Genomic DNA, 24,656 nt, shown 5'->3' on the forward strand with positions numbered 1-24,656 from the left:
TTGTTTTTGCAAGGCTTCAGTGTCAGTTTGGAGGACAGTGTCAGTTTGGCCTGCAGGTGGCAGACTTGAGTCGGCACACTGGTCTCCCAGCAACAAAGTGTAAATAACTCGGCGTTTTTTCCTTTGGCCAGGGCGCATGAGAGAGTGGAAGAGCAATGAATGAAACATTGGTTTGACCCTGGTTATTTAATCAACTTAACTTAAGGGACGTCTCGTACATCCTGTAAACAAGATACCAACGCTCAATTAAAGGTAAAATCCAGCGCTATAAAACAGTCTTAGAAAGGATATCCCACGCTAACGATGGCGATATCGTCCACCAGCTAGCGTGTTAGCTTCAAATGTTAGCTTCAAACATGTTTACCTCTTGCTATCTCATCTCATGCTGTATTTGCTGCTGTCTTATAAAACTGGCGATCTTAAGCGCCACAGAAGAACTGTATAACATTAGACTATGTACGCTCAGAAAGCTGAAGTAGCCTAATTTACTGACTAGCTAAACGTTAGCCAAGGCTAACTTGCAATAGTAAGAACAAGAGATTAGTTAACTAAATAGCTGTCAGCTAATGTTAATTACGTGAGAACCTGGTAAGAGCCCATAAGCATGTTAGCTTAAGCTACGGCTAGCGAATAAAAGTCGACGAGAAAATGCTGACGTTGTTTGTTGATAGTTGTAGTTGTAGCTAAAAAAAAAAAAACACGATAGTGTTCCGTTGACCTTAAAGTAGATTAAATGTCTTTAGGAAGGAATGAGCGCTTATCGACTTGTTAGCTAACCTTGCTGCCTCTCGAAGAAATAAGACTTTCAGTATACGTTCAGATCACGTTTTCAGGTTGTAAGCAAACCGCATTATGCGTAAACATTTCCATCTTTTACCCAGCAAGTGCAACAAGGCAGAGTTAACATCAGCGTAGACGTGTGGGACGAAGCCTCTTCTGGTATCTGCCTCAGCAGAGGTGCTGATGTAAACCTGGGAGCGCTGAACTCTCTGTGCAAGAGATGCTGTTACCTGTTTGAATTTACTCTGTTGATGGTCTTTTTCTTATGACTCAGACAGGCAGCTGATGGTTGCAGGCTAGTCAATGGGGCTGTTTGACAAGTTGGCAGGATGGCTGGGGTTGAAGAAGGAGGTGAATGTGCTGTGTCTTGGTCTGGACAACAGTGGAAAAACCACAATCATCAACCACCTCAAACCCTCAAATGTAAGTCTACCCAGTGCTTTCTACAGTGATGTTGTAAAGGACTAGCTTAGCATTATAGCGAGTCTCTAATATGACAGAAATATGTGGCTCAGTTTTTATGTATCCACCAAATTAGTGATTCCAGCAATTTCATACAACTGTCTTTGTGTTCTTATAGTTGTCTACACCATCTCCCTGTAATTATCTACAGATTAGTCATGCATGGTTAAGTTGAATGTTTATGGTTAATTAGAAAGGAATTTAAGACATGTTGCTAATTTATGCTCCCTATTTAGGTTATATTTATGATACACTGCATTTGTCTTTCAGGCCCAGGCACAAGACATTGTCCCAACCATTGGTTTCAGTATAGAGAAGTTCAAGACATCCAGGTAGTGGTTCATCATAAAACAATAACTTGTTGGACATTTAAACATGTTATGTCATCTTCTCATGGCTACATATTTCTGGCTCAAGTAAATTATAGTGCAAAACTAACATACTGTGCTATGTTTTTTTCAACACTAGTGCATAAAAATTTTGCCTTCTCTTTTTGTAGTCTTTCCTTCACAGTGTTTGACATGTCTGGTCAAGGCAGATACAGAAACCTTTGGGAACACTACTACAAGTGAGTGTGCCACTGTAGCAAAAATCACCAATCCTAGTCGCTGTTTATATACATAATAACTCCTGTGATCTCATTTTATTTCTCAGGGAAGGCCAAGCGATCATATTTGTCATTGATAGTGCGGACAAACTGAGGATGGTAGTAGCCAAAGAAGAACTGGATACATTACTAAACCATCCTGGTACATTCATGGATATTTAATTTCATTCTTGAACTTGGATTTGAATCACTGCTGTACTAACTGTTGTACTGTTGTGTCTCTTTCTTGGGTTTTATTCAGTTTAAGATTGTCTGTACAATGTGCAAAGGTGGATTTTATGATTCATTCATTCATTTATTTATTCATTTATTGAATGACACATGTTTTATTTTTTACACAGCATGTGTTTTTGTTTTTGTTTTCTCAAGTTGACTTGGCTTCACAATATTGTTTCTTTTTAGTAGAACTGAATGGCATTATACATTTATAGCACCAACTAAATAACTTTTTACATTATTCCTCTCACTATAGACATTAAACACAGAAGAATCCCCATCCTGTTTTTTGCTAACAAGATGGATGTCAGAGATGCTCTATCTTCAGTCAAGGTCTCACAGTTGCTCTGTTTGGAGAATATCAAAGACAAACCCTGGCACATCTGGTACGAACACACATGTACACTTTTATTATACATATTTATGTCCGTATGCCAGTGTGACTGCGAAAACAGTGATGGTACTTATTGTAGACAAGTCATCGTCTCCTGTGAAATAACACTTGAGCTTTTAACTTGCTTTCCCACTATAGGTGGCACCAGCTGTTCATTTTCAACAACCAAGAAGTATCAGTGACTCTGTTTACATTCATGTAGTAAAGTAAAAACCTGATTTTCAGTTAGGTTATCTGTTCTGTTGTTGGGGCTTGGGTCGAAGCAACAAATACACAACCTAATTTTCCTTCATTCACAAAAAAAAAAACACCACATAGTTTCCATCCTCACCTGTGCTGTCCCAGATACAAAATTAAAACTGCGCATCTCAGCATCAAGATTTTTGCCTACATAAATAGAAGTTGGCCGATTTATCGGTTTCACTGAAGTTAACTGCTGTCTCTGTTTTCCTGGTGTAATGCTGGTTAGTCTTGGTATTTAACCTGATCGTTATTGTGACCACCTTGCTAGAGTCTGTTTTTTTCCCCATTTCTTTTATTTATTTTTATATTAAATCTAGTAAAAATTTGTTCATTAATCTCTTGGAAATTTAGCTGAATAGTTGGCTAGCGACTTTTTCCAGTCGATCATTATTATATCGTCCTTTAAAATTCCAACATCAGTCTACCCCAAGTACATAAAACACCCGTAACACTGTGCGAGTTGGTGTTGATGGTTCCATCCAGTCATGAAAGAAACAGCGTAGTTAAATACTTTCTACAGTAACCTTGAGCACAGTTCCTTACATATGATGTGTTGGTGTGTTTCAGTGCTACCGACGCTCTGAAAGGGGAAGGTTTGCAGGAGGGAGTCGACTGGTTACAAGGTAAGATGACAGTTCATATGAATGAAACTGAGAGTGTGAGTATGCAGTTTGCTAAGCTCATAGTCCAAGTTTGTGTTTGTAGGAGTGGAATTTTAGGAACAAAGCATCATCTACCTTTGTTAAAATAGGTACATTTGTATTTCCGTTACATTTGGTAAAAATTGGCAATTGTCAATCTTACAAATGTGTAGAATTTTCTCTGATTTTCTCCACATCAAAATGGATCATATGTTTGTTTTACTGCATATCTGTGTGTGGAAGATACACTGCACATAACTTTGTATGAGCCTGCAAAGTGCAGTCAGTTCCACTATACGTCAACACTGTCTTCTTTTCTTTTTATTATGTCATTCACATCCCTCCATAGATCAAATTATGCAGTGAGTACTGTTTCATAAATGTTGTGTTATATATTGTGATACTCCATAGCCATAGAATGTATTTTTAAAGCAAAATCCCACAGTTTTTCCTTTTCGTGCTTATTGTGTTACTGTGACTTTAGGACAGTGACTCATAGATTTACTCTGAACTAAAAGTACAATACGTCAAAACTCCTGAAACTCTCCCCATATACAAAACTTTGTTTCTTCAGCTTCATCACTACAACCTTTTGCAGCTCCTGACTAGAAGGGCAGCCCAATAATATGATGCTGATATTAAACTCAAAGGAATACTGAAGTCCATCCCTTGAGTATCAAATGCTGCAAGGCTTGAAAGGTGTATAACTAGCTCTGTTGTGGAGGGTGGCAGTAGTTGTCAGTTCAAGTTCACGGCCTCCACAATGGAGTCAAAACATCCATAAAAACTTCTCAACCCACTCCTGCATTGTCATCCATTTCTCCGCTGCTCTGTGTGTTGGTTATATTTTACTTATTTACTGCATTTGTCATATTTTTTTTTTTTTTTTCAGATCAAATCAAAACAATGAGAACATGAGGGCGTGAAGATGGACACACAGGAAGTAACAGCGTTCATGGAAGTCTTTTATAAAAGATGGGTTGACCGTGCTTTCAGAGGTACCATGAGATAGTGGTGTTTTTAAATGCGGTAATTAGATGGTTGTCCGATGTGTGTGGTTCACTCGAAAAAGTTCGTGATTTGATTCTCTGATACCAGAAATGACAGTTAAAAATGCATCAGCTGACAGGCAGACTATGTCCACATACAAATAATAACACATAATTGTAAGAAATCAAATTTATTTCCCGTTTCTCAATATCTTTGTGTAAGCAGCTCACAGGGATCATGATAGCAAGTTATTGTGGTTGATGATGTCTTCACTTTAGGGATCATGTATACCTGGACTGTCTTGTAGAAAAGACGTGTCGTTGGCAGGGTGGTGTTTGATTTTGTATGTTTTAGCCCTTCAAGCATCCCGTAGCTCTGAGAAATAGTACGTGCCAGCTTCTCTGAAGAGACGAGCTGGTTGGTTCAAACTAGCTCTACAAAATATTAATGACATAAGCTCAAAGTCTTTTGACCTTTTTCTATTTTTCTGTCCTATTGGCTGGGAGTTTGGGAGTAATTTAAGTGCACCTAGTAAACTCAGAAATCTCAACTCAACTGGTCATGAAATTTGTTTAAAATGGGAAAGTTTCTACCTCTTCTGTGATTACTTTCTTGTTCTTTCTCTACAGCTTTTTTTAATAACCAGAAGTTCAGATCACAATAATATCCCATTCATTCCTGCATTGGCAAATTTTTAAAACTTCAAACCAAATTGTTATTGGAAAATTCCACAATCTTCTTATACAACAGGTTCATTATTATAACAGTACAGCAATGTTTGGAGTCGTTGTTCACAGTCTACATAAAGCAGAAAGACACAGGAATTGTACAGCTAATATGCACTCTTCAATACTTGTTTATTTATGGAAAGTCATGTTGTCACCACGCTATTGAAAAATGTTACCACGCAATCCTCATATTTTGCAGGCCTACTATGATGTATGATCATGTTCATTTCCACTGCGCCCTTTCAAAATATACTCTGATCTACAGTTAAATGTGTCCATCTCTGCGATCTTTATGTAATCGGCTAATACATACAAAACAACCTGTAAGGAAGGTTCATTAGAAATTATGTCCACCTCTGAAATATGCCAAATACTCTTTTTTTTCCTTCTATCCCTCAGTGTGTCTGTAGATACGTTATTCTTTGTGTTTGAAGCATCACTGTACCTCAGTTAACTATCGTTTACTTCTTCAGCAAAAGCAAATTTGCTGGTATTTGATGACACATACCAAAAACGTGGATGCATTCCAGCCCACACGTCTGTCTCGAGCTTGCCTGTATGTCCATCTCACAACAGTTAAAAAGCAACTCTACTGCAGCTTATACTTCAAGCTTGCTCTTTTTCGAGTAGTTGTGAAAATATGTTTTGTATATTGAAAATTAAGTGTTTTCCAGAACCTGATAGATTTTGTTATACATATTGTTACTTGTGGCTAAGTGTTCATATATATTTAACCTTAACTATAAGAAGTGATAAAATGATAATCATAAAGTGGATGTCGAATGAATTAGTTTGTTTAAAAATCAAAGGCTACTTTTCAGCTAGTGTTTTTATCTTTGCCTTATTTCATTGCTCAAGCAAAACAAAGAAAAGGCTTCTTACAATTTACTCACGGTACTTCAGTGATTCAGAGGCAGACAACAAAGATCCTCTTCTTCGTTTTCTCTCTCTGAAAGCTTGCATTTAAAACCACTTCTGTACAGATCAGAGTGTGGGTTTTATTTTTAGGTTTGTCAAGCCTCCATCACCTCAACCAAGCATCATAGCAAGTCAGAAGTGTGTTGCTGTTTTTGAGTACTTTCAAGGCAAAAAAAACATGTATGATAAAAAATCTGTAAAACAACAGTCTTCTATTTTATATACTCTGTGGTATCTTGTTCATAAATATCTCAACTGTAAACCATATATTTAGGCCTACATATATCACATACTGCAGAAACTACAAATACCCCGTAACACTTCAAAATTGAATCCTTTTGCACAGTAACGACCACTGGGGGACACCAAAGTCCAAAATATCCAAACCGTGCTCACAGTGGCTTCAAGGACACCTTTTTGTTTTTGTTTTTACGTTTTATTTCGAAGACAAGAAGAGGGTCTTTGTGTGATCACATTTCGTGTTCTGTATCTATGACATGTATTCCAAAATAAGGATCCTCCGAGCACAGGTTCACTTTAGCAACAGAGACGTCGTGTAGACTGTTCCTTCAGACGGTGTCGTCAAATGAGCTGTTTTATTACATTGTGTGTGTTAATTTTCAAAGAATAAATGCTGTGGAAAATGAGTATTGTCTCGTGATTTGGGGAATTAATGGCCTTCTGGTGGCTTCATACGTGTCTCGTGTTATCTGTGGATCTTCTCCGTCTTTCTGTGTGTGTCTCACTCTCTCTCTCTCACGAACATCTTGAGTGCTGCCAGCAACAGCTGCTCATTAAACCCGGAGTCCTCGGGCCCTGAACATTCATTTTCGTTTTCAGGAGTTATGAGGATTCTTCTCGTTATGCTGTGCAGCGCGCAGTTTTTGCTTTTGATTTTGCGTTGTGTTTTTTTGCGTTCGTATGTTGACATCGTGGCATGATTAAAGAGCATGTGTTTGTGGCCCATGTCTTCAAGCCACATACACACTGAGGCTCAGTTTCGGTGCTTGAAGAGGTGTCGAGGTCATGCGCGGCCATCTGTCAAACATGCGTTTAGGAACCTTTCCAGCTGTCTTTCGGATGTTTTAGATTTTGGCATTGGAGTTGCTTCTGACATGCCAAACACAAACCGGTGTGACTCACTGTTGTTCTAATTGATCAACTTCTTAAATTGTCTTTATTTTTTTTAGTTTTATGTTTGGGAGAGTTGTCGAAGATTTGAATAGGATCCGAAGGCTCTACCAAAGGAGAAACAGTTGACCCTTTGAAACAGAATTAAGTTTTCATTTTCGTTTTAGAACTGAACACAAAACACTCTTCTGGTATACAGAACATTGAGAGAGGTCCTATTAAAACCTTTACTTATCAGGCATATTATTTAAAACACAAGTCAGTTTTAGCCTCACAGCAGCGCTGGAAACAGTTTGATTGAATCATATGTTCTTCATAGGCAAAGCATCACAGGTGAAAATTGCTTTGAAACGTTTTCTGTTAGTGTGTGAACTTTGAGGCTCGTAATGAGCTTCTGTCCATGGTGCTGAAAGTTGCCTGTAGCCAGAAGGGGGCGCTGTGTCCGTTTCACAGTTGTCACCCTTTCTCTTGATGAGTAAACCCCGCTGCCATCTTTAGCAAATAACTTCGTTACACTGTTTGTGCGTCTGTCAGCCAGTGTGTGTGCGCGCTCGCCATGTTTTTTTTTTATTTTTATTTTTATTTTTTACGTCAAACTATATCGTTAAATCTTTCCTCTGCTCTTCAGGATCCATACTAATTGGATGGCTGTCAGTTTTGACAGGAGTACCCCAGATTAAACGGGTTCAGGCAGGAGAGGCCATTAAGTGGACACAGTGCATTGATATATGTAGGCTATACTCTGAAGAGAAAGTGACAGACACAGCACACTTAATTGACTTCTAATTGCTCAAAGGCGGGGAGAAGCCTTCCATGTTGGGCACCAAAAAAAAGCAGGGAAGATGGGCCGTTTCTGCTCACGAATCTGTTGAAGTGGGGTCGGAATGTCCTCAAAGAAAACTGATCCGGATTCATTTTAAGATAGTCGTTTTTTTCTTTTTAATTAATTTATATCTCTACAGTTTTCTCCTTCGTAAACAGGGGCACGGTTAGGGCGGTTTCATCCCCCTCAGCCGCGCAAAAACTCTCTTCTGTGGAGCAAAGTTAATTGCGCTTGTAAGGTAAAATGCCGGCTGGGCAGAGAGTGACAGCGGGCAAAAGGCCACATGAAGTATGGCTGCGCAATTAGGCAGCTGTTACGCACTGAGTCTGAAGGAGCGGGGGGGGGGCGCCACGTGAAGCATAAAACTCCACAATGTATTGATTATTTAATGTGTCAAAATGTTCCCTTTATATTAAAATTCATATCACGTCATTTAGCAGTTTAAAAAAAAGAAGCAGGTTGCCAATCCATCTCCATTACTGAGTAAAATAATCTCTCAGCTCTCTCAGTAAGATCAGCCAGTACACTGTGACGTGTTTCCGTGCAAGGTGCTCATTAAGAGAGACGTTTGGTTTCTCTGACGTGTGTATCAGTCCTCTGACGGCACTCCCCCCCCCCCCTTTATAAGCCTCGGTAACTCACCCGGGAGACCTCCACCAACATCTCATTTAACTGTTCCTGGCAGTGCAAAGGGCGGACGAGGCTCTTAATAAACCGTCGGACTGTTCTGCTCGCCGTTCCCTGCCTCGGGTGGCCCCTTCACATGACTCTAGAAACACTTGAGGTGAGTTTTCTGCGTGTTTCTCAATCTTTCGTGAACTGTTGAGGTTCGTTTATCCAAGTGTATCTTAGAAAAAGGTATCTTATAAATCAGAGTAGAGATCTTTAGGCGAAAGCTGATTATCTCGACCTAAGTGTGGTTTGTTTTGTTTTTTGGTTTTTGTTTTTTTTTTATCATGAATGCTGTGCGTAATTTGAATTTTACGCGCATGGGTCCGGATAGAAGGACAACAAAGGGAAAGACAGACATGATGGAGAATGTTCGATCAAAAACCAGTCACAAAAGAGTACCTGCTGTAAAAATTGTTTTTGACAAATTCTCACAGATTTGCGGGATTTATTCTTAATCATGAAGGGAACCAATCTACATTCAACTGGTCAAGGAAATGTGTGGCACTCGCTGCTTGTCTTTCTCTGAAGGATTAGAAAATACTTCCTCTTAGCAAACTTTCACTTTACTTTTTTTTTTTAAAAAAAAAAACTTATTTTTATAATGTCGAGTGACGCTCGCCACAAACGACCTGTGTTAAGTTGAAAGTCACATTTCACGAGGAGAAACGGCTTTCAGGGCCACGAGGGCGCATGAAATCTACTAAATCGACAGAGGAATTTTCAAAATGTTCTGTTTGTGGTCAGTTGGAACCTGTTAAAATAAGTGGATTTCTAACGAATCAAAGTGTCTGCGCTCTTCTGTCCAGGTGCTCTAAACTAAGTGATTATTTTCATATACTGTGCTGTGCTTAATGTTTGATCTTCTCCGTGCGCCAAGCAGGTCTCCATGCCCTCCCGTTCCTAGCGGAAGACCGGTGCGACAATGACCATCCATGTAGAGGGGCTTGTGGCTATCGCGGTCTTCTATCTCCTGATCCTGTTCGTGGGGATCTGGGCGGCATGGAAGAACAAACACTCCGGGGAGGCGGAGGGCACCGACCGCAGCGAAACCATCATGGTCGGAGGGAGAGACATCGGGTTATTTGTCGGTGGATTTACCATGACAGGTGAAGTTCGTATTTATTACTCAGTAACGCTTTGAGATTAACAATTAATACTTAGGTCTGTTTTAACAAGTTTAATCTTAATTTCTGTTTGTTTCTAGCGTAGTTTCTGTATTTTTAATAATTCTTGTAAGGTCGTCACACCAGCAGCTTTAACGAAATGAGTTTTCCTCATAGAGGAAACAAAATAGTGTTACAGTGGAAGTTATTTTCTTAGCACTAAACGCTTCTTTTTCTCATGAGTTGTTTTTTTTTTTCTAACAGTGATGTTGTGTGTGATTTTCAGCGACCTGGGTTGGAGGAGGATACATCAATGGCACAGCTGAGTACGTGTATCTACCGGACTATGGCTTGGCCTGGGCACAAGCTCCGTTTGGATATGCCCTCAGTCTTGTCGTGGGTGAGTGGCACTCTGCGTTTATCACGTTTTAAAACAGGCGTTCAGACGTATTCGCCGTAAGCAGGAGCACAACAGGGGCATTTTGACTGACTGACCACATCCTCTTCATCAGCCTCTTCATCATTTTATGATGTGATTATGGTTTTTTCCAATTTTATTTTAAAAACAGTACAAAATTAAGCCCTAAATATGTAGAAATCTATACTTGAAGATGACTAAAAATGCGTTTATCCTCAAGTATAGATTTCTACATATTTAGGGTTTAGTCTATATATTAGTATATATTTAAGGGTGTCTCAGCTCTGGGTGCTGGGAGGGTCAGTTCTCAGTCTGAAATGTGTCAACTCTTTGTGTCAGGTGGTCTCTTTTTTGCTAAACCCATGCGCTCACGAGGTTACGTCACCATGCTGGACCCGTTCCAGCAGCTGTATGGGAAACGCATGGGCGGCCTCCTCTTCATACCAGCACTCATGGGTGAGATCTTCTGGTCCGCTGCCATCTTATCTGCCCTTGGTGAGTTCATGTTTCTGTGCGTAACGCAGTAAAATATTCTTGTGAATTTATTCTCTATACGATGCTGCAGCAGCCGTAATATCCATTCATCTGTATGTCCATGACCTTAGGTGCTACTCTGAGTGTCATCGTGGACATCAACATTAAGATGTCAGTGATCATCTCTGCACTCATTGCAATCTTTTACACCCTGGTTGGAGGACTTTACTCTGTGGCCTACACAGATGTTGTGCAGCTCTTCTGCATCTTTGTCGGCCTGGTAGGTTCATGTTGAGCACAAGCAAAAGGTAGACAGAAGTATTTAGGTGCCCTTCTTGTATTTCGTGCACCAAATGTACTTTGACCTTAAAATATGCCAAATCACTCCAAGAATTATGCTTAAAAACATAAAATGACAGTGCAAAGATTTATTTGTGACAAACCAGAAATGATAATAATAAACTAATGTGGGATTTAAAAAAAAGAGCTAGAAGTAAATTCCTATTAATCCTTTTTGTTTCTAACTGTTCATTGCTGTATTTGTTTCTGGCTGTCTGCAGTGGATCAGCGTCCCCTTCGCTTTGACCAACACTGCGGTGTCAGACATCACTGTTACTGCAGTGAAGCAGGTGTACCAGTCACCCTGGAGAGGCAGCATCCACAAGAGCGATACCTGGGTCTGGATCGACAACTTCTGCCTCCTGGTACGATAATCACGAATCGTTCACCTCTCGCTTTATCAGAACCAAGTCTAATTTTCATCATCAGTCAACTCATTGACATCTGCCTTACAGATAGCTCTTTATCATATCTTAGCTGGACCTCATGGCAGAGTTTAATGCACTCTGACTTTACTGTTACATTCAAAAGTATGCGTCTCTGTCCTTAAAAAGAATAACTCCTCCTCTGTTGCGTTTTTCTTGAAATGTTTTCATTTTTGCCCTGTTGCCCTGCTGTACAGAGTGTGAAGGTCTTTGAGGCATATTTGTGCTTTTGTGATTACATGAACAAAACTGGCTTGTCTATGTTGGCGTTCAGTTCTGCAAATGTTACTCACTGGTGTCTAAATGCGCTGCAGATGCTTGGAGGAATACCCTGGCAGGTGTATTTCCAGCGAGTCCTGTCTGCTTCCTCGGCTACCTACGCTCAGGTCCTCTCCTTCCTGGCTGCTTTCGGGTGCCTCATCATGGCTGTGCCCTCCGTTCTCATCGGGGCCATAGGGGCCTCCACAGGTTAGAGAGCTCACACATGAGCTTGCATATGCAAAGTCAGTGCGTGTATTTGCTTCAGCGGTAGGGAGGTCGGGCTCTGGATGTTGCCCTTAGATCTGAGAGAGCCTGGTAAATAGCAGCTGGTTCACCTCATCCATAATAAATCAGCAATCCGTTTAATAACCACACTGCTCGTGTAAATATTACATTAGAGGGAAGCTAGGGACCAAATTAGAGGTTTGATCTCCAGATTTTTAGGCGTCACATTCCTCCGTGAACATCTGAATACACAAGTTTATTTTGTCTTGCTTCAACATAAAAATAATAAACATGAGCTCTCATTACAAACTTTCTGCTTTCCTATTATCAATAAAGTCTAGAAACAAAGAAACTAAATTGATAATATTTCATGTTCTCATGATTGTTCATGTTTGATACAGTTTTGAAATTTTAATGCATGAGTTTCATACTGAATATTGAATCAACTATGTCTTCAATTTCTATTATACTTCAATATTATGAATATTTTATCTAATGACCTTAAAGATCCTCTCCACACAATAAATAAAATTCCCTTATCAAAGTCCTTATAATGACACCTATTCCTTCTCTCTTGTTAATGATTCCAGAATATATGAATGTGCAAATATTTTCCCTTCCACAAGTTTTATTGCTGGACACAAGATGTCTCCTCCTTCACTGTAAAGTCCAGTCTCAGTGTATGTGCTCTGGAGGCTTTGATTTTTCACATCCCACTTGAGTACACTGACTACTGGCTTCCAAACTAATTGTGATGCTTGTGAACCATGCTTGCAGGTTCTGCTTCTTCAAATCAGATTTGCAGTGAGCACAGATAAAACTAAAACACTGTAGGAAGAAGAACCAACACACGTTCAACTGTAGTGACTTTAATGTTATTTATTTATGTTACAGTACATACTGGGCATGTTGGGTGTGTCATTATAAATGTTAGTTAAAGTGCTAGATGCAAAGGCTGCTGGATGTCTTTTAGGACTGACTGACTGACTGAGAACCTTCATAGACCTTATAAATGTTAGTTGCATCTTTTCTTTTCTCAGACTGGAACCAGACAACGTATGGTGCCATTCCTCCTAAAAATAAGAACCAAGCAGACATGATCCTGCCCATCGTTCTCCAACACCTTTGCCCACCATTCGTCTCTTTTTTCGGGCTGGGTGCAGTGTCCGCAGCCGTCATGTCATCTGCAGACTCTTCCATCCTTTCAGCAAGCTCCATGTTTGCAAGGAACATCTACCAGCTCGCCTTCAGACAATCAGTAAGTATATCTGTGTCACTTAACAGTTTTCTGTCATGGTTTACACAAAATCCACTGTTGAGCTTGTTTTGGGCTGTTCTTCATGTGCCACAATCCTTTTATCGCTGCCCCTCTGTTTCCTCAGGCTTCTGACCGTGAGATCGTTTGGGTGATGCGTATCACCATCTTTGTGTTTGGTGGCCTTGCCACCTTGATGGCACTAGTAACCGGGACAGTTTATGGCCTGTGGTACCTGAGCTCAGACCTGGTTTACGTCATCATCTTTCCCCAGCTGCTCAGCGTCCTCTTTGTCAAAGGCACCAACACGTATGGCTCGGTGGCCGCCTACCTGTTCGGTATGGTGCTGCGCATAGGTGGAGGTGAACCCTACCTGCGATTGCCTCCTTTCATTTACTACCCTGGCTGGACCACTGAGTTGCGGATGGACAACATGACTGGAGAAATGGAGGAAGTTGTCATCCAGAAATTCCCCTTCAAGACCATTTCAATGCTCGCCTCCTTCGTGGGAAACGTTGCTTTCTCCTACCTTGCAAAGTACCTGTTTGAGAGCGGCAAGATTTCGCACAAATACGACTTTCTCGACGCAGTGGTGTCCAAGCACAGCGGAGAGATTATGGATAAGACAACGCTTGTAAGTCGTGGCAACAACATCGGGCTGTCGGAGATGGCGCCTGTCAAACCGCGGCTGAGCGTGACCTTGACGGCCGCCTTCACGCGCCGTGACACGCTGCCGACTGAAACAGTGGAAGAAGAGGAGGAGTCCAGCCCTGACTCCTCTCACCATGATGAAGAATGACAAACTCAAAGTGTGACTTGTGACAGAGAACAGGTCACTCTGTTAGAAACTCCAAAAAGAAGTAACAATTAAGAGACAACAAGCAACCGTCCTCCCTCTGGACTATAAAGTACCACATCCTGCTTGTGGTGATTGGATAACAGCCAATTGTCAGGATATGTACTGTAGTGTAGCAGCTTGCTGATTGTCTGGATATGAAGTTGAAATACATCAAAAAAAAATACACACATACACTCTTATAGATAGTTCTTATAGATAGTTGGGTGTACTGTATATTCATCATTTTTTGAACTGGTTTGTAGATACTTTACGAAAACTTTGTTCAGTGACTTTTTTTCAGTTTGTTTAAGTCCTTTTATGTCATTAACGAAAAGGCAGATCAGGATGCAGATGAGATAAGATAAGCTGCACATCGAGGAAATATTCGATCAGAAATATGACAAGGAATTAAACAGTTACAGGTACTTTATAAGCAGCGACTTACAGCACACCCATAATTTGGAAGGAGTTATTTATTTAGCAAGTATGTACCAAGTAGATAAAAGCAATAACACACACATACACACACACACGTTGAACACAGCGATAATTATGAAAATCAGATTGTGAGAGAGTGAAAGTGAAATAAATCAGCAACAGGAAATGATGGAGAGAAGGAAATTTTCAAACTTCAGTCCGTCATATCAAGCCAGTTATTTTATGTCACATGTAACCAAATTCACATTTGTAGCACTGAATTAACTATAATGTCATTAAGAGAAATATACTCAGTGACTTATAAGTCAACAACTGACACTGATTTTGTTTCATACAGTTTTTGACAGGCAATCATTTCTCTCATCTACGTTATTATTATTAATGATCACTGACTCAAGAGGGAAACAATCCATGTATCACGCTGAGTAGAAAATATACAAGCAGTAGTGATGGTAGTTGACTTGAAGCATTAATTAATGTTCTCTTTAATGTCAGTTTTAATCATAAGAAATCAGTGTAAATTAGTGTTCAAAGTTTAAAGTTGTGTATTTTAACTGCCTTAATGAAACCTGTGAGAAAAGATACATTTAATGTCCACAGTTGTGACTGGACTTTGGTCAAACTGCAGCGAACAAAGACTTGAATATGAATGTAACCTCAACAAAAAGATCTAATTATATCAAGTAGTGTACTTTCAACTGCTGTTTGTGAATATTTTTTGTTTGTGACTTCGCAAAGCCAAACAATAACTGTTGCAGAACAAAGCGGTTCTGATTTACAATTCTGTTCTTTGTTGTTCACAGCAGTGTACAGATTATTTTCTCTGTGTTGTGTGTTTGTATGAATATGGAGAAAAAAGATCTATAGATTACAGATAATGCTGGTTAAAATTTATTCACATAAGATGGAGAGGATTCTGTCTAAATGTTTATTTATTTTTGATGTTATAAAAGATGAAACAATAAAAAAAGAAGAAATTATTTCAGAATTTCAAAATATATAAATTCTACTTTTGTAAGAAGATAACATGGGTAATTCAAATTTATTTATTCGTTGACTCATATTAAAAAAAAAAACAAACACTGAAAATATTTCAAATGCAGTTTGACTTGATTAGAGAAATTAACCCTTTCTTTAGATAGGAAATTACTGCAAAATGACATCTCACTGTGTGTGTGTGTGTTGGGTGGGGGGAGGGGGTGTTAGCGTAGTGACCTGATGCGGAAACATTCTGGTCTTCAGGGACAAGGTTCTGCTGTGTGGTTTTTACAGCACTGGTTCCCAACCTTTCTTGGCCAAGCAAAGCTGTGTTGACTTCGGGCTCGTTGTCACGTTGCATGGGTTCAACATAAAGTGATTCTTCACTTTCGGCTTGTTATATGCTCATATTTTTAGTTCAGATGAGGTCAAATTTACTAATTTACATAAAGAAAGAGCAGAGATTGTAAAAATGATTTCGTGTTTCTTCTTCTATTCTGTTAACCATTTCCTGACCCTTCAGATTTATCTTACAACCCCTTTATTTTCTAGGAATATTAGAGCTCATTTTAATGATATATGGCTTTTTTCTGTGCGTATTTTTAGGCTTAAAGGTGGCATCTCTCACTCTCTTTTGAAGACGTTCAGTTGCTTGTTATTGTAAAATATGTATCGTTCTGAAACCATCTTTCTTTGGGGAAGGCGTACAATGGTGTGGAATTTGCAGCCGGTCCAGGCTCTTTCTTGTCTCTCAGGCCCTTTAGCTAGCTGGATGGCGGACAGAGAAAGAGAACATGGCCGAAAACGTGACTGAAATTACAATCGCTTGGCTTGCATCTTTGTCCCCCTCCTTGGCCACACTGAAAGACAGCATCTTAAAATAGCTGTTCCTCTCTGGTTATTTACATTATCTTAAGTGCTGTGCTCTCTGTCTGGGACTCTGGGAGGAGCCACCAGGGAGTGGGTGGGGTTGCTGGTGGTCAGGCAGAGAAGAGGTGGGGTTTACAGGAGGGGTGTAGCTTTACTGGCGCCTGTTGCCATAAAATCCACCAGCCCTTATGCGCAGGGATGACGCAGGTGCCCCACCCATCCACGGCACCTCCTCCCTCCATCTCTGGTGTCCTTTTTGATGTCCTTGAGAACTAACACCAATCCCATAAAAAGAACAAGAGGATGGAGAAAGAGAGAGAGTGTGTCCAACCTCCATTCATAGAAAGTACCTCAGAGAGCACTCATGATAATTAACAATTATGAAGGAAAACTGTCGGTTGTCCAAAAGTCAATCCATTTATTTATGCCTTTACGTATGAGCACGAGATTGCTGTGGGTGGGTGGGGGTTTTGCGTAGGAGTCTCTTCCTGAAAGCTTTTGGACGTTAACCAAAACAGATTCATTCATTCGAAACGGCTGGATATATTTAGATTGTCCTATGACGCTTTCCAGCAGTCTGCATATCATTAGTTTTTTAAATTTTTACCAGTAAGGTCTGTGAATGACCTTAAATTTCTTTTCCAGTTATTTAAAACCTCAAGGACTTGATCAGCTGGTCATGCAAACTGAAAACTATCCCTTCTTACAGCTGCATTTTTAATTTCCTTCTTCATTTGGAAGAAGATCCACTAACTGTCTAATTGGATCCCAAAAGAAGAACCAGTCAGACTTTATCCTCTGGCCCACAGACAGACACCATGTTTAAATGTAAAATTTTTGCCATTTTTTTTCTTCACTACATTTTATCTCCTGCAGCTGTCTGGCTCATTTTCCCAGACCAACCTTAAGAGATAACAGGGAATTCTGGGAATCAAGGTCCCACAAGAGCACTTTACCTCAATGTGGACATGAGGAGATGAGATTACAGAAAGTAGACAGTGTATTCAGATAGACATCTCGAGTGTGCTGATGTCAGGCATAACTTAAGACAGAGGATTCTTATAAAGACGACTGTCAAGTTGAAGGAATGTTTGTTGTTTATTGTTTAATTTCTTAAAGGTCGGAATCTGACCCAAATTTGCACTGATAATATTTCATTAAGGGCGGCACGGTGGTGCAGTGGTTAGCAAGGTTAGCAAGAGGGTTCCAGGTTCGAATCCCGATCTGGGCCCTTCTGTGTGGAGTTTGCATGTTCTCCCTGTGCCTGCGTGGGTTTTCTCCGGGTACTCCGGCTTCCTCCCACAATACCAAAAACAAGACAAACAACAATTTCATTAAATCTGATCTCAGTTTAACTAACCTAACTGGAGTTTAAAAGATGAGTAAATTAAATTGGTTGGAGAGAGTTTCAAAATTCATAAATAAAAATCAAGGTCTCTGAACCTCTGCTGCTTTGTGTTTCGTGTCTCTCACAAGTCGCCCAACAAGTTCAATAGACATTTTCCTCAATGACCTCTTTGACAGGAGGTGAATATTCTCAAAATTCCAAGTCTCTGTTACTGTGATCTGAGTGGGGAAGAGCCTTCAACCCATGCACAGCTTTCATCTGACTGAAGCTCCAAACACCAGCGCTGTTTCACAGACCGGAAAACTATGTTAATATTTCTTTGCTCTTCTTTTAATCATCATTTTTTCACAAAAAAAATTTCAGTTACCTGATTTAGAAAAAAAACATAACTTCTTTGCTAGTTTTTCCTTCCTCTTCCTTGAAAAAATCCAGTATCTGCTAACATTTTTTCTGTCAGAAGTGTAACTGCTGGATACAAGATGTATTCAAGTTTTCAGATCACATGGTTGACTTCTAGTTGTGATGTCATAAAATCGCGCTTGTCTTATTAGATTTAAAGGTTAAAGATGGCCGCAGGAACTTCCCCACCTGAGCAGATCAAAACAGCAACAGCATCATTCTGCACAGTGAAGCAGTAAGTTGCAGGGCATGAGACCTGGTTTCTGAATCAGACGGTCTCTACTCCAGATAGCGTGACTCGAAGCAGCTCGTATCTCATCCAAGGCTGAGGCACCACCATCACATTGGCAGGCCACTATTTATGTCCGTAAGTAATGTCCCCCTGTAATTTAATTGCAAGGCAGATAATTGAAACATTGGAGCACATTGGAGCACATTGGAGCACATTGGAGCACAAAGAAGCGATGTGGGTTTGAGAAGGAGACGTGTGAGAGTATGTGTGTGGTATGTCAATGGAAACGATTGAGGGGAAAACAGCTTTGCTCATTGTTTTTTTTTTTAATATACATATATACAGGAGTAAAGACACATGCACAAACACACATACAGTATACACACACACACACACCATAGGATAATGTCATGTCTAATTGTGTCCCGAATATCTCTCCATCTCCTCCATTAGTCCCTCCAAGCAGCTGAGGAGCATCTTTGGCAAAATGAATGTAGCGGCTGCTCTAATCGAATCAGCCACAAGAACCTAATTATAGAACCAGCTTTGTTCTGCCCGCTGCAGGTAGACCGGCCGGGGCTCACCGCAGGAATGAGGCGACTGGCCTGCAATCAGCAAACCCCCTGATTCTTAATGAGTCAGAGCCATGAATCAGCTTCACTGATATGGAATTAAAGCTGGGAGGCAAATAGTTACTCAAATCCTCCCGAGACCAGATTTTACAAGTGGCGGAGAGCCGTCACCTCCAGCAGATCAATGAGAATCACATTTTTCCTTTGGACCTGCATGTATGCGGAGTCTGGGGGGAGACACTGAAAATGAGAATGTAACTGTGTGTATAAGCAACAGTCTTGTCAGTGTACCATTACACTGTTTTCTGAAGTTTTCTGTCTTTGAATATATATATATATATATATGGACTTAATCTGGCTCCGTTTTCATGAAAGAGTTCCAGTCTACAAACATGTCTCTGTCTCTGTCTCCTAAATCACATGTTCAGTCCAGATCACTGAATCGATGCAAAGCAAGTTTGCAACAGTTTCTCCTTATTTTAACATATCATTTCAGCTGTATGGCATTAATGGATTTAAAACAGTGCCTTGATTTTGTTTTCATTTATGTCAAAACATTACAGTATCTTGAGGATACGGTACCATAACTTACTGTACTTCAGATGATACAAGTATTTGAAGTATTGATCAACTTTGATGATAAATATGGTACAAAAACTATCTCAGTTAATAATATTTGCAATCATAATTTTGCTGTATGAATCAAGGATTTACTGTCATGTAAAGCTGGATACTAGGCTGCTTTATATATTTACAATAATGCAGCAGATTCAACTAATAATAATTAGCTTGTCTTTTATTGTGGTCACTGAAATGACTTGCAAACTCTCAATATGAATCGGTTACTGTTTGACGAGAACATGAAACATTGTAATATTCTGCTAAACATGCTGCCCGATGTATTACCTAAGTCGCCCTTCCATACAACACATTCCCCTCAGTCCGTCTCTTTTCTAAAGACAGAAAGGAAGAGACATACTGGATGGACGGTCATTTTTTTCATCTCAAAGAAAGTCAGTGGGGAGAATAATGTAGCAGCCACACAAGCACATACAAAAGTGCACATTAGCCCCAGGGGACCTGTTCACTCTCCAAATGAAGACACTGAGGGAGGGAGAGTGGATGGGACTCATGTGAACCATTCACATACATGTGTGCACGAGGGCCCTGGTGCTGGTGGTGGTTGGGGGGATGAAGATGCTATTTGTATTTCATATAATTTTGGTTTTACACCCTTAACATATCAGATCAGAGAGAAATTATGAACATTTTTTATTTTGAGTACACAACACAACAGAGATTGTGTTAAATTTGCCATAATTTAACTCCAGATATTATTGGTTACTGCAGCGTGACATTAAACTGACTGCAAGAGGCGTAGTATTAAGGGACAGAAATGGCGAAGCGGAAGAGAAGAAACAAAGGACAAAGGCAGGAAGAAAATGTTAGGAGGGTCGTCGTTGTACCTCTTAGCTCATCACGACGCATCAGCCTGCAGCCCCGCCCTGTCTTGTGTGTGTGTGTGTGTGTGTGTGTGTGTGTGTGTGTGAATGTCTTTAGTATCAGTGCCTCGACTGAGTCTGAGCCAGAGGATCCATTAGAGTTGATTAAGGAGCACAAGGGTGCAGACGTAACCCTGAGAGAAGGTGACAAGAACACACACACACTAACACATACACACACACACACACACACACATACTGTACACATACTCGAACAATAGTAGTCATTCTTTACCAATGAGGGAGGGACAAATTTTAGTTGAAGCACAATAAGAAAGTGAGTAAAAGTGCGTGTGTGTGTGTGTGTGTGCTTGTGGGGCAGGTTGTCGAAGCTACCAGCCCAGTTATACAGTATGTCATTGTTGTGTTTACTGCTTGGTACTGCTGCCCCCAGGTGGCCAAGAAATCTGTAATTGCAGCTTTAAAAACCCTGGAAAAGTTGGTTTTTGCTTACCTACAACTAACATCCTGCCTTGTTGCAGGGATGTACAGGTGTACTCCAGACTTCTGTAACATGACTGATGGGTGTGTCTACAGGTGAAGCTGAACACACCCAGCAATCAGAGAGAGCAGTAAAGCACCACCTTACAGCTTGGGGTTAAGTTGGTAATTTAACTGTGACTTCATAACATTAAAGTATGTTTTGAACTGATGTTTATATTCTAACTTTTTAAATCTCAACAACAGGAGATAAATGGTACAGTAAGCAGGTACTCAGCAATATGATAAAGGGAGCGTATATGAGTGTAAATAGTTCAGTGCAAATATGGAGCTGGAAATTTAGACTCAGGCACGAAAGTTATTTTATAGTCACATGTTCCATACCTCTGCCAGTCACATGGGTTCATTACCTATCTCTCTCTCTCACAGCAGGCGACCCATACAAACATCTGATGCTCATTCAGTGAACAGACACTAAGACTTAGCTGTGGATCCTCCACCTTCCAGCACTCTTCTTGATTCAGCACTTGTACAAGACGCGTGAGTTTTTATTTTAACATGTGTTTATGTCCACTAAATGTTGTACATTTCAGGCTCCTCCCAAGGGGAGCTTTGTGAACTCAGAGACAGTATGCGTCAAGCTCGCTCAGATTTATTCCAGAGCATCACATGAGGAGAGGCCAACTCTGTCAAACTAAATTAAAAACTGAAACACTGATGTGAATGTCCTGATAGAAATCTTGCAGACACAAGACTCAAAACACAAGACTCAGTTGTATCCGGTCAGAGTTGGTACAGTAAGGATGAGTGTTTCTGTGTTGACAGGAAAGCAGAGAAGGTTTCAGCCTCTCATCTCTGTCTGTGTGCCAGACAGGAGCAGGGAAAGGATCACTGGAGAGGAGCCACGTGAGGGCGAGAGAGGGGAGACGGCACATGGATGATGGGCGCAGAGATGGTGCTGGGGGGGGGGGGTCACACTCCAGTATACTGCAGAATGACAGCGTTTTGGCGGGGTGTCACATCAGAGGGTTGCCTTAATGTCACAAGCTGGAGATCATATGAGTGACATGATAACATCATACAGCACTGCACACACGTACACACACACTCACCCACAAAACAACGTACAAACACATCGTGAAAGCTCTGAAAAGCACTCACAACAATCCAACAGAACTTCACAATACAATGAGTATTTTCAACAAAATGACGGCTGCTCTTTTTAGCCATATTTACAGCTGCTATGACCTCAGCATAACATTTTTTTCAATGAATCAAAGGTTTCAGTACTAAAGTATGTGAACAGGATGTAAAATCTATCTATCTATCTATCTATCTATCTATCTCTTCTGACCACTGGGTGGAGCCAGGTGGACTGAAAACAGGGTAAACTTCCTTAAGCACCCTGCTTAAGGGTGTTTAAGGGTGCTTTGTGATGTTTTCTTCTCTGTAACTAAACTTAATTCGTTGTACTGTATTTTACTTGAATTTTTCTTTTTCTTTGACTTTATATAATATATTTATACATATTGTACTTTACAACTCCAGTACATCACAGAGGAAAATATTTATAATTTCTTCTTCAATCTCGAAAATTAATGCAAAGTTTTGTACTAGAACTCCCATCTCCTACAACAGGAATCACTGGATTAAAATACCTAATAGTTTATTTATTTATTTATTTTAAAATGCTAATACTTTTGTACTGTACTGTGGGATTTTAAGTGCACATCTTTTACTTGTAATGGAATATTATTACATCAACACAGACATGCGGTCGAGACTCGATAGAAGCACATTTTTGGTGTATTGTGCAGAGAGAGAGACTTCATCATTTATTTTATTATAAAGAAATGTGTGTGTGTGTTTGTGTGTGTGTGTGTGAGAGAGAGAGAGAGAGAGACTGAGAGACAGCCCTTTTCGCTGTTGTGGATATGTAGAAAAACATACAGCTATTCTGCTGGTGGGAAAATCCTGAATAATGAATTAACTTTGAACAATGTCTTCTTCTTCTTCTGACTTGCAAATAATGACCAGTTGTCTTGAAAGTGAATTATGAAAAAGTTGGAGGTGATTGAACTGAAAGAACAACGAGCCGCATCTTCATTTATTGTCCACTAGATGTCACTCTAATCAAAAGATTGAAGTGTCTTCAGACGGGAAGGCTGAGTGATACATTTGTGTTTGTGCTCTAAAACTGGAACTTCAAGGTTTAAAAGACAAAAAAAGTTCATGTGCAACATGTTTTATTCCACTAATAAAGACATGGCCACCACAATGGAAACTGACATAGTTTTCCTCAACTGACAAATCAAAAATACATTATAAAATACATCCATCTAGAATGTTTTTGTGAGAGTTCCTGAGTTTTGGAGCAACTATCTTGAATATACTTGAACTTGTTGGCTTTTTTTGTAGTAATAAATGAAGCAAATATAATACAATTGAAAAATCTCAACAGCAGTGTCTCTATCCAGAAATCATGACTCGGTTGCTCAAGGTAATCCATGGACCTTGTAGTGAACAGTTTCATGTAGGAACACCTGTATCCACCGCAGTTTAAATGGTACACCAGTCTGATTGGTTTCTATGTAGAATGCATCAAATACCATAAGACAAGACAACTTTATTTGTACAGCCCATTTTTACAAGCAGTTTGTCTCAAAGGGCTTTACATAACATCATAGCAACATCCTCTGCCCTTAGACCCTCACATCGACTAAGGAAAAACTCCCAGAAGAAACCTTTAACAGGGAAAAACTGGGAAAAACCTCAGGGTGAGCAACAGAGTGATCCCTCACCCAGGACAGGCAGATGTGCAATGGATGTTGTACAGGCAGGACAGCAGTTAACAAATGAAATATGGGATAGGTGGGGAATATTCAGTCAGGGGTGAGCTGATGGCGGCAGCTCCTGGTGGGCAGGCTGGATAGCAAACAGGGAAAACAGGAGCAGCAACTGTTGTTTTCCGTACTTCAGAGAGATCATCATTAGTCATCGTTCTCTCTTGCAAATGGCTGATGGTTGTTGTGCATCAAGCAAAACTCTTGTCATCTGTGATAACAAAGCAATTACATCTTGTTCAGATCTTGAGTGATAATGACAGTGGTATTTCCTTATCAGAAACGCTGGTGTTGGGGGCTAACATTTGAAAACAGCCTACACAACACTTCAGGAGTAGATCTGTGAGCTTTTTGGGGTTAAGCTGAAATCCATTCTGTTCTAGGACTTATGTTCTTCTTTTCAAGGGATTTTGGAGACACCAGAGATCAGTCAGACAAGCTTTTAAAGCAGAGGTTTTTGGAACATCATGCATACTGAACTTTGCTGGTTATTCTATTTTCAGCACACACAAAGACCCCAGGCATGCTTATACCACCACCCCTCTCAGTTGTACAGGAAAACTGGAGGCTCACTGGCGAAATCCCAGTTCTTGCATTTCATCTTGGAAACAATGGATTGACTCTAAGCCAAGGTGATATTTTCAACCTCCATTATATGAGCACAGAATTTGATCACTCCTTTCTAAGCTTTGCCTAATATGCAGGGTTCAGATTCTACAACTAAAATGTAGGAGGATGGGTTTTATTTCAGGGGGCCCTAGAAGATAAAGTGCTGCAGGACTAATATGACAAATATTGTAAGACCCTCGGCCCTGAACTTTGGCATGAAGCTTTACTGCTTGAATCTTAAAATGAAACCACAGCCACTGAACTTTTCAGCAACAATATGATGCCCATAATGTATAACAGCAAATAAATACTGCATCAAAAAAGTTACCTCAAGCATTTAATTCTAATGCATTACAAAGTCCCATATGAGCAACCATAGGACAATATATGCATACTGACAAAGCAGTCTCACTTCAGGGTCCATTAATATACACAGTGAAGCTCAAAGGTTCAACTATATTTTAATATTTGTTTATTAGTT

The 24,656-nt window shown here is 40.1% G+C and overlaps 2 protein-coding genes across 3 annotated transcripts; both read left to right on the plus strand.

Annotated features, from left to right (window-relative positions):
- The first annotated feature begins 78 nt into the window (after positions 1–78).
- arl6 (ADP-ribosylation factor-like 6) lies at positions 79–6,626 on the plus strand. 2 transcript variants are annotated; one of them, XM_046390070.1, is made up of 8 exons: positions 79–252; positions 1,059–1,203; positions 1,513–1,574; positions 1,742–1,810; positions 1,897–1,991; positions 2,322–2,451; positions 3,270–3,325; positions 4,236–6,626. In XM_046390070.1, exons 2-8 carry the CDS (start codon positions 1,084–1,086, stop codon positions 4,259–4,261), a joined length of 558 nt encoding a protein of 185 aa, XP_046246026.1. In that variant the 5' UTR covers positions 79–252; positions 1,059–1,083; the 3' UTR covers positions 4,262–6,626. The 2 variants fall into 2 exon arrangements, with proteins under 2 accessions (XP_046246026.1, XP_046246016.1); XM_046390060.1 differs by having other exon boundaries at positions 80–252; positions 1,055–1,203.
- An 899-nt stretch (positions 6,627–7,525) lies between these two features.
- On the plus strand, positions 7,526–15,364 carry slc5a7a (solute carrier family 5 member 7a). The gene is made up of 9 exons (XM_046390047.1): positions 7,526–8,717; positions 9,486–9,711; positions 9,995–10,108; positions 10,466–10,621; positions 10,732–10,880; positions 11,161–11,304; positions 11,679–11,832; positions 12,891–13,108; positions 13,233–15,364. Exons 2-9 carry the CDS (start codon positions 9,528–9,530, stop codon positions 13,902–13,904), a joined length of 1,791 nt encoding a protein of 596 aa, XP_046246003.1. The 5' UTR covers positions 7,526–8,717; positions 9,486–9,527; the 3' UTR covers positions 13,905–15,364.
- Positions 15,365–24,656: the final 9,292 nt, after the last annotated feature.

The sequence above is a fragment of the Scatophagus argus genome, chromosome 1 (genome assembly GCF_020382885.2).
Source record: "Scatophagus argus isolate fScaArg1 chromosome 1, fScaArg1.pri, whole genome shotgun sequence".
NCBI lineage: Eukaryota > Metazoa > Chordata > Actinopteri > Scatophagidae > Scatophagus > Scatophagus argus.